Source organism: Nelumbo nucifera, chromosome 1 (genome assembly GCF_055504915.1).
Source record: "Nelumbo nucifera cultivar China Antique chromosome 1, China Antique-T2T, whole genome shotgun sequence".
Lineage (NCBI taxonomy): Eukaryota > Viridiplantae > Streptophyta > Magnoliopsida > Proteales > Nelumbonaceae > Nelumbo > Nelumbo nucifera.
In genome coordinates, this window is record NC_142649.1 from 27,806,476 (window position 1) to 27,817,233 (window position 10,758).

Genomic DNA, 10,758 nt, shown 5'->3' on the forward strand with positions numbered 1-10,758 from the left:
TTAAAGCTTATATCGCAAATGGACCACAAGGGTGAAAAAGATAACACCGCCATGAAGAGCATAGATTAGAAGTTACAACAGAAACACAACTTGAATCCTTGATTTTGTTAACAATTTGAAAATCTCGAGTTTTTGGTCTTCTGATAGGAAAATTTTTGAAATCACGATGGTGTGGCGTAGGAAAATAAATAGCTGTTATGGATGGAGCCCTTGGTACTTATCATCCTTGTGAAGTTCATACTTCATTAATCATCCAGTTTGAATTACAAGGACAAATTGGATCGTCACCCCAAGCAGAATTGCAGGGTGAAGCATCCGCATCTTTCAGGTCATAAAGCTTGTAAGTTGAGCTTGCTCAATCTGAATGGGGTAGCCAAAAAGCATGTGATGTGGACCCAAAGTCAATGAAAAGGAAAGTAGCTGATCACCAATGATATCAAAAACACCTAATTTTGCCAATAATTTCATCTCTTTCAGCAGTAAGGCCATGTTTAATTGTAGTAATATCAGAAATCAAAGGAAAAAAAAACAAAGAAACAAATTATCCATTTCATTGGTATAAGAACTCATGGAATGCTTATTCTTTGCTTTACATAGCAAATAGAAGTTGGAAGACTAGTTCTTAAAATCATTTAAGTGCAAAAGGTTGATAAATCAAGACTCACTTCCAGTCTCCACCAAAGATGCATCAGTTGCAAGATTTTGTGCTTCCAAAAGCTTCATTTGGCGTTCTGCATGTTCTCTTTCACAAGCACTAATTCCCATGATAATGTCAAGCATGGTACCAGTTGTCCCAAAGAATACCAAGGGTGCTAAAGACTTCCGACGTATCCCCACAGGGATTGCAAGCAAAGCCCCTGCTACCGAGAAAACCCATGTGCCCAGTGCACTGCAGACATCCCACAAGTCAGTGTTGGATAACCACTATATTGGAATAAATGAAATCAAATGTGGATGGCTGCACCTACAAAAGATCATTTCTAGAAACACCAAGAGATGGTGATAAAAATCGTCTCTAGATGGAAGTTGTGTTGCTAGTCAAGTTTCTTCAGAACATGTACCACACCAACTAAGAAACAAACTCAATCTTTTCACCTTAATTAGTAATTTTATCATTAAGAAACATTGGGAAATGACCTAAAGCACCATTCTGGGATGGGGAACTTGGATAAGGAACTGCAATATCCTTTATATGGAAATTTTTAGTGAACTCTTCAGGTCGACCAGTTGAGCCTCAAGACAAATATGTTTCTATGTGGACACTAAAGCATCATAATGGTGGTGAAATTGGACCAGTATTTAATAAAATAGCTGGAAAGGTTCAGGATCAAGAGATTTCCAAGTAATTAGTTAATTGCTAAGAATTGCAGGTAAAAATAGAGTTTTCACTTTTGCTATTGCCACTGATGTAGGACCAGCAATTCCAGTCCTGAGAGTGTTGAATGATCTTCCTTGATCAGAAATTTATGACTCTTGATGGTTGTAGTGGTTTGTTGAATGAATTAAAAAGAAAATAGAGAGAGAAAGAAGGGAGAGAATACCCAGAATCACCCACGAGGTGCCTAGAATCACTCTAGGGTATGGAAATCACTCACCATAATTAGCATAAGCTCAAAAAATAAAACTCAATAAATTTCATGATTTTTGTGTAGAACATCCATGCATATTTATAGACTCTAGACTAATAATAATCCTTGGACAACAAACTGTCAGACTCATGAGAATCTTAGGGGTCAAACTGTTAGACTCATAAGAATCCTAGGACTCAAACTGAACTGCCACATCCTATTTCAATTCAAAGAACACTCAATAACTCTAATCCTACTTATTCAATGACTCTAAAACCTTAAACATATACAAACTATCAATAGAAAAATCAGACTATATAATTGGACCCCATAGAAAAATTGAAAAATGACAAAAAATATATCTGGTGTTCAATTCAGTCCAAAACCCAAGAACCATAATTATGCAATGTCAGGACCTGTTGTAAGATCATCTTCTTTCTAGAATAAGTCTTTAAGGGTGCTGATTCATTCCTATCAGTTATCCACTACACAAGCAGAACCACCATAAAACCAAAAAGACGTATTGATCAAAAAAAAAAAAAGAGGGAGAAGGATGGTTAATCCCATTTGTCCTTAATCCTTACATAACCTAAATATACAACACAGAGCAACAACCATATTGATCTCAGCATACTTCATAATGGATATCCACTGGCATCAGCATTGGCACATGAACATTAAAGAATTGGAGATTTCAGCAGTACTGAACTACAGATAAACCTTAGCAACAAATCATTTTTTGCCTTTGTCTTTCTTGGAAAGTCAATGGATATTATTTTACGTGATTGATTTCGGCATATCCCAGACACCCCCTAATTTTTTTATGCTTTAAAAGACCAAAATATCCCTGTCTTTTGGTTCCTATAATTACCAGCAGTGGTTTTAAGGTGTTTTAACTAGGGATGTGCCCAATTTGTTAAAAAAGGGGTGTGCCAAAATTTTTCCCCTTATATTAAAGAATAAGTGTATGCAACAGTGGATATAAATATATAGAATATATACAGTGACTTGAGAAAAAATTCAGCCTAAGACCATGCCCTAGACTTTGTTTGGATATCATGTTGCTATACAAAGAAATCCCTTCCAATATCTGATTTATAGAAGCTATTCATCTTAACTCTCTTGGAATCCATTTTAAGGATGACTTGGTTCTCAAGAGCTTCAGAATCTCATTGGAGATGTCACAATTGATCTCCACAGGCCTTTGGCAGCCCCTTTGCCCCACTTAATAGGATTTGCAAGATCTCTTTTAATGCCTCTATATGAACTAAAGTAAAATCACATATTAATATAAGAAGTTACTTGGAAGCTATAAATGCCCGTCCCCCCAAAAAAATGAAGGGCTTCATTCAGTGTTATAAAAAGGTGTGCCTCAAGTGCACTTACACTCACAGACAAAGCTAATTTTCTTGTCTCTCACCTGGACCAATAAAGCTAATACATTTTCTTGTATATGAAAATTTTCTTTGATTTTTGTTTCAAAAGTGGCATTTCACTTCATTCAGACAAACACCTTGTGCCTCAGGTTTTAGCCAATAGGAACCTCTTGCACTTCAGTTGCAGTATAGAAAAATACAAAAGCACCAATGAAAACAAGATAAACCTTGATGCCAATGGTTCCTCTTCAGATAATCTCTAGCTTGATTACCTGCAGAATGAGCTATCTTCTTCAATTTTCACTATTAAAAAATGTAGGCAGTAGGAAATCTGTAAGCCGATTAAGAGAGTCCTTATCCCTTGCTGCTTGCATGTGATTCATGTGATTCACACAAAATCTTCAAAACTTCCACCATCCATACACAACCAAACATAAGTTAAAGGAGAAATGCCATATATGGCTGGCTGCATGAAGAAACAAATGATTGATGAATTCTCCATTTATTTTTCTTCATGATTGGTTTTGATTGATTTCTGCTTTCCTTGTGCTCATCACAAAGGTGTGAAGAAAGAGTTACTTATAGGCTTATAGCTTACCATCCTTCTATAAGACATTCTGTGCTTCACTTTACCACACATTGCCTCTTAGACAAAGATGTGAACCTTAGGTAGACTTCTATGAAACAGATGCATTTATTATAGTTGGAGAAATTGAGTAAAAGGGCCCAGTTGCATTAGGAAACTACAGTACTACACTACAATCTTGTTCTAGTGAAGAAATGAAGACAGCTTTAAGGGCCATATAAAGAGATATCTCCCCAAGCTCTATATCTGTCAGTGATCTAATGGAGTTTAGTTTCCACGACAAAAAAAGCTATTACTCATAAAAGGAATATCAAATATCACCACCTCTTTGGAACAGAGGTTAGAAAATTCAGGGAAATTGGAACTAAATGGCCTATCCCCCACAATTAGGGTTGTAGGATGGATAGAAGGTAAGGAGAATGGCTTTTCAATTTACACTATCAATCTGTATGCATGAAATGATGCTTCTGTCTGTCGAATAGTAAAAAATGGGAAAATTAGGCTTCAAGGAAGCATTAATCCCTATACCATATATTTTTGAACCAGAAGAGACAGGGAAACTTGGGTGGACAGACCTCTATGTTTAGCATAATACTTGAATAAGCAAAGTCGAGTATTCCTTTCTAAAGCTTTTTCTTCATTGTAACTTTCTTGACAATCAAAGATTCAAGTAGCATAATAAAAAATACTAATGAAAATCTGAAGGTGAGAAACAAGGGAAATTTAGTCGTACACAATTATTGATGGAATTGATTTGCAACAGAAGTAGTTATCTGGTTTTGTTATTTTATTTTCGTTTTAATAATTGATAAATGGACGCAATAAAAGTTAATAATTGTTTGGATGCCGCAAACCTTCTCATGGAAGAGTGGATTGTTCAGTACATATACATGTAGGTTAAATTTGTATAAAATGTTCCACCAATCTCTAGTTCAAACAAGTAGTGAGGCTCTATTGTGTTCAAAAGTGGTTCTTTCAAAATCCCCCTGCTTATCCAAATTTCTGGTTATTTTCTTCCTCATAGTTTTTTTTTTCGTTGATAAAAAAAGGGTTTGGCTGCTCCATTTTCATTACTAAAAGCAGACGGGTCTCTCATTCTACATCAGATCGTCTAACTCGGAATGCCCAAAATCAACAATTTCTAGGATGATACTATCCACCAGGTCAAAAGGATTTCCAATGTAGGGTTAAATATTTGCACAGAGAGAGAGAGAGAGAGAGAGAGAGAGACTCACTTGGAAACAGAACACTCTTCGAGCTGCTTCACATTCTCTTGGCCACCCATCTCAGTTTTTTCTAGTCCTCTGTTTTCTTTTCTATTCCACGAGAGCAGTTCGCTGTCCTGCTGCCGGAGAGAGGATTAACTCCGCAGTCTGCACTCAGGAGTCAGGAGTTCTAACTTCTGATGACCCCACACACAGCGAGTCTCGAGCAGGTCGGTTCTGAAGTTTGATGCACGACGCTGTGCGTGCGGGCCGCGGGTTCAATCAGTGAGGGCCGAGGGGTGTTCAGTAAAATTACGGATTTACCCAATCACAAACAAGAAAGAAAAAAGGCAAAGAAAATTGGGTTCATTAAAAATTTAAAATATAATGTGCTTGTTCAAGATTGATCCATTGATGAAGAAAATTCAAAAACTAATTCGAACCATGAGATGGGTTGTTTCGATCACAACGATCATTAGAAAGTAGTGATCAACAGACAACCATCCTTCTTACCAAAAAAAAACAGACAACAATCCTAATAAACCTAGCTAGATGAAAAATGAACAAAAAACCTTCATTTACAGAAATCTAGGACACGGTAGAACGGCTAAGCTAGTAGACTTTGTTGCATGAACGGAAAGGGTTCTACCAACCCAACTGAATTCCCAGCTAGAGAAAAGCCTCCATCAGTAGTTCATCAACTCGTTTGTTGATCTTTTCCTTCAGTCCTTCCAGGGACGACTTCAACTGTTCTAACTCGTACAACCCAAAATCATCAATGGCTATAGAATTCCACCAACACTGGCCATGGACGAAATCTTGATCTCCCGTATTCCTCGACTGTGCTAGCTTTTCTTCTCGCCTCTTCTCGGCTTCCAGTTGATTGAGGATCTCTATGTATTTTTTCTGTTGCATGTTGACATGTGGGAATCCATTACCGTCGACGTTGTGGAGAGGAGGATCGAAGTTCTGGCTGGCGAGGAAGCGGTCCACAATAGAGTTCACAGATGAATGGCCGAAGGAGAACAACTTGCCGGCCGGCGAGAAGACAATTACAGCGATCTCAACACCACATAAGATGCAAAGCTCACTCGCTTTCTTGAATAGTCCTCCTCGTCGCTTGGAGAAGGTGACTTGCAGGTGTTTTTTCAGTTTTATCTTTGAAATCTCAATCTTCTTTCTGCCCATGCTGGTCTTCTTCATCTCAATATCCTTCATTGCTACCAAAAGGTGCAGGAACGAGAAGCAGAACTCGAGAAGCAAAATGGGTTTTCTATAGAGAAGAAGAAAGCTTCACTGGTTTTCTAGCCCTTTAAATCTTTATATGATGAAGGGAAATCTCTGTTATTAGATCTCTAGCACTCTAATATATTAATATTTTAGTTTCTATATATTAAACGCTAAAGCTGTGGTAACGGAGGAAGCTTGATTTTGATTTTGGTAAGTTAAAATCTTCTGACAAGCAAATCTAACTAACTGGAATGTGGGAAGCCGTTGATCAACAGGGTTGGGTTGATCAATTAATTCAACCCGGCTTGAAAGTATCCACCCAACCTCGCATCACAGCTGTCAATAGGTCGGAGCTACCCGAGATAGAACCAAACTGAGTAACTGACTGTTGGTCGGATCCACCCGATTATGAAAATTAACAATTAGTTTGCTTTTAGACCTCGTCTATTTTACAAAACCAATTAAAGGGACTGATCAAGATCAACCCTATCGTAAACCAGCCCGACCCATTGACAGCTCTAAGACTCGCATCCTAACAACAAGGAGGGGCCGTTTGGTTCAGCTGAAAAAGCTGAACTGAATGATTTATTAATTTTTAGTGAATAAGTCATTCAGGATTTTGCAAGTCCCTGAAATTGAAATTGGTAGGGCTGTCAATGGGTCGGTTCTGCTCAATTGCCCAAACTGAACCGAACTAATCTGTTCTGGTTTCATGAGATTTTTGTCCCAATTGATAATTAGGTTAACTCTGATTGTTGCCTATTCGGAATTGATTGAGCAGAATCGATTATTTTATTATATATATATATATATATATTTTAATTTTCTTATAATTTGTATCATATTTTATGTTTTAAATCATCAAATGATAAATTTAATAAATAATATTAATAAAAATATGGAAAAATTTCTGATTAGTATCATGTACGTTGGGCTTAGTGTCACTTTGGTCCTTAACTTTAAAATGCGACAATTTAGTATCTGAAATCATTGCCTTTTCTATTCAAAAAATTGGGGTCACGTCTCATTGGGCATTTTGGTGATCCCAACTTTCTTAGATAGAAGAGGTAATGCTTTGGGACTGTTCATTTTTTATCAACATCTATATGATTAATAAATAGAATTAGATGACACTTGAAGCGCATTTATATATTTTCAAATGCCACTTAACCATTGGTTAATGGCAGGTACTAGATTGACACGTTTTGAAAGTTTAGGTACAGGATTGTTGTGTTTTAAATAAGTTCAGAGAGCAAAGTGACACTAGGCCCAAAGTATAGGGTACTAATTGAGAATTTTCCCTAAAAATATTTAATTTTTAATATATCAATAATTTAATATTTTATTATCATTTTTATTAAGATTATATTATCAAAATTTAAATTTTATGTTATTATTTAAATAAATAATAAAATTCCAGTATAATTGGGTTTATTGGATCTAAATTTATGATATAATCCTTGGTTCGGGACTAGGGCCACCCATCCTGACCCAGACCCGACCTGTTGCCAACCTCAGGAATTGGATTGATTATTATGCCTTTGATTTTGAGCCTCGTCTTTGGTGGACTCAAGACAATAGATGGGTTAGGGTATGGGTTTTGAGTTCGGATCTGCTGACCATGACACATTATTAGTCATGCACATCCTGCCGCACATCAAGAACATTGAATGTACTTTAAAACACCAATATTCCTGATGTATAATTGGATGCACATGGCGGGCAATGTGTCTTGGTCAACAGATCTGGACTTATGAGTTTTATCCTAATACAGTGATATGGAGTTCAAATCTACTGATTACAATACATTGCTGGGGACATTCACACAGCTGCATATCGGAAACACGTCTTGTGAGTTCAGATCAGCCCCTATAAGACTGCCCCCCACAACGTTCCACAGCACATCCCTGTTGTGTATTGGAAGCATCTCCCAATGATAATATCAGGAATATGATGTCATCATTAGGAGATGTTCTCAATGCACGGCGGGGATGTTCTGTTGGACGTTGTGGGGGGCTAATTCGGTCAGGTCTCACGTCTTGTACTCTATATCACGGACCCCATGTGCCGTTGTGTGATCGTGACCAGCATTGTTTTGTGGTCACTAGTCAATGGACCGAGCTGATTTAGGGCCCGAATTATCTTAGCCACAGGCCAAACCCCTAGTTAATCAGCTCCAAGCCCAATTTGAGCTAAACCCAGCACAAGCTAGGTTGGGCTTGGGTAAGCCTAGGTGGGTTGGTCAAGTTTTAAAGCTTTCTTGTTCATGTATGTGATCTATTTGTGTCTTTTGTCCATAAGCATGGATCCAATTGACTACATACCACATATGACTCACTTTGTGGACATTTCGTTATTATAATATAGTTTATTTATATTTCAAAAAAAAAGATGACTACATAAACATTATAATGCAACTCAAAGTGTAGATTAATAGAAGGCCAGCCCAATGCATGTGGATCCCACTAATGCAAGACCTAGGGAGGAACAGATATATACAAACATTTCGATCCATTCCATAAGATGAAAGTAGCACTTGGTTACAAGTGGCATGAACTAATCCACAATGTATGTGTTTGGTTCCGTTTATGTTTATTGAATAAACATTTATACTTTATTTGTTAGTAAAACTGAGAAATACAATAACTGCAACCGTTTATGACAAATAGGCACCACATCAGCGTAACAGTGAATAAATGCCTAGCCGTTTGTGAAAAAATAACTTTTACAAACAGCTGGCATGCACATAAACCAAAGTTTCGATGTATGCAGAAGAGCAAGAGAGGGAAAATGTTGAGATGGCGCCTATGTGGCACCATCAATAAATGTTTACTGAATAAACGTGAACGAAACCAAACACCCTCAATATATTGTAGACCAGTTCCATCCAAACTTCAAAATCTCGACCATGGTCTATCTCGTGGAGGAGACCCAACCGCACCATATTTGTCCCCAAATAATGATATGATGCATTTTCTCATTTTTATATATTTCAACAACTTTAATTATTTTTATTAACTTTATATTAAACTATCATAATTTTATTATTCTATTATTTGATATATTTTGTCCTCCAATATTTGTCATATATGACTTTTATATTTTTATATTTATTAATCAATACATAGTGATATTTTATTTTAACCATGGTCATTTTGTATTATTTTTATTTATCCTATTTATAAAATTTTAATAATTTTTATATTTGATTGATTATGTAAATCGTCTCAGAAGAGGGATAGTTTTGGCTTTTCTCCTTTCTTTCTCTCTCTCTCTCTCTCTCTCTCTTTCTCTCTCTCTCTATATATGGTAAAAGCTAGCAAGATGAGTTCATTAATAAGAAAACAGCCACAGTGTACAAAAAGATATAATAGTTAAGGTCTAATTAAGTCTTAGTGTACAAAAGGATATCATAGTTAAGGTCTAATTAAGTCTTGGTTGGCCAGATCTCATATCCACCCAGGTGGATCTTGGACAAACAACCTAGACTCTTCTAGACCTTTCTTCGCTAGCATGTGAGCAACAACATTACAAGTTCTATTTACATGATTAAAAGAAATTGCTAGATCTTCAGTCAGTAACTTAATGTCCAAGCATAGAAAGTTTGCATCCAAGACCAAATCTAAGTTTCCCGTCTTTAGAGCCTGCACCAAAAGTTGATAGTCCGATTCCACTTCTATATCTTCCTCCTCGTACATACTCAAAACCTCCAAACTGTTGAGGATCGCCATTGCTTCAGCTTGAATGGGAGATGAAGCTGTTGGTTTGCCAAAAACTGTAACTATAACTACACCAACATCATTCCTTATAGCTGCACTAAAACCTGAACTGCCAGGATACAAAAAACTCCCATCCACATTCATCTTGATCTTCCCTGCTTCTGGTGCTTTCCAAAAAGAAGATTTCCTTTCACTCAGGTTTGGATGTTGAGGTGAAGAATCTTGCAATCCTACTAGGGAAGTCATCACTCTCTCCCTCCACATCTTATAAGCAATTGCAAGTGTAACTTTGGGAATTGGGTCAGTATTCTCAAATATTTTACTGTTCCTAGCTTTCCAGATATTCCATAATAACAGAAATGAGAAAGCAAGTAATCCATCTTTTCTGTCTCTGTCTGTTAATCATAAATCTACCCAAGTTGAAGACCAACATGTGAAGGATATGCTCGATCCACCTCTTACACCCATAAAACTTAGGTGAGAGCCAAACCAGGTAGCTTTTGCATGTTCACATTCAAAAAGATAGGTCATTATAGTTTCAGTCTATTGATTACATATTAGGCACATGTTGTCATTCGAGAGTTTTCTTTTGTAAAGGTTTTCTTTCACTGCTAGGGCTTTTTGAGAACATTTCCAAATATTTTTTTTTTTTATTTTTGGGTCGAGTTTTGCTTTCTAAATTTAACTCACAACTTTTTCCCCATATTTATTGCATTAAGAGGGGCTGATTTGCTATTTTGTGAAAGTAGGGCATAGTACCCAGTTTTAACTGTGTAAAATCCTTTTGGATTAAAAGTCCATCTCAGCTTATCATCCCAATCTCCCCTAGCTAAATTTATACTCAGAATATTTTTAGCAATTTCCTCCCTGAAAATTTCCTCCACCACTCTTGTATTCCAACTTCTACCCTCCTCCATCATGAGATCCTTTACCCAAGTCAACTCTAGGTTATTCGTTCTGGGCCCTATAATTTTAAATGGCTCGACCTGTTTTAACCAAGGGTCGTCCCATATCCTAACTTTTGTATCAAAATTTATAGCCCAACAGGCCCCTTTCAGAATGACCTCTCTAGCT

At 36.8% G+C, this 10,758-nt stretch overlaps 2 protein-coding genes and 1 pseudogene across 3 annotated transcripts; all 3 read right to left on the reverse strand.

The window, feature by feature from the left end:
• Nucleotides 1-521: 521 nt before the first annotated feature.
• LOC104609664 (uncharacterized) lies at nt 522-4,980 on the reverse strand. Its single transcript, XM_010276028.3, has 2 exons — nt 4,766-4,980; nt 522-889 (listed from the first exon to the last, which is right to left on the reverse strand). Exons 1-2 carry the CDS (start codon nt 4,813-4,815, stop codon nt 655-657), a joined length of 285 nt encoding a protein of 94 aa, XP_010274330.1. The 5' UTR covers nt 4,816-4,980; the 3' UTR covers nt 522-654.
• A 145-nt stretch (nt 4,981-5,125) lies between these two features.
• On the reverse strand, nt 5,126-6,106 carry LOC104609665 (agamous-like MADS-box protein AGL62 pseudogene; annotated as a pseudogene). Its single transcript, XR_016081144.1, has one exon. The product of XR_016081144.1 is annotated as an agamous-like MADS-box protein AGL62 pseudogene (transcript).
• Nucleotides 6,107-9,414: 3,308 nt separating this feature from the next.
• LOC104609706 (uncharacterized) lies at nt 9,415-9,948 on the reverse strand. Its single transcript, XM_010276076.2, has one exon. It carries the CDS (start codon nt 9,946-9,948, stop codon nt 9,415-9,417), a length of 534 nt encoding a protein of 177 aa, XP_010274378.2.
• Between the last annotated feature and the right edge of the window lie 810 nt (nt 9,949-10,758).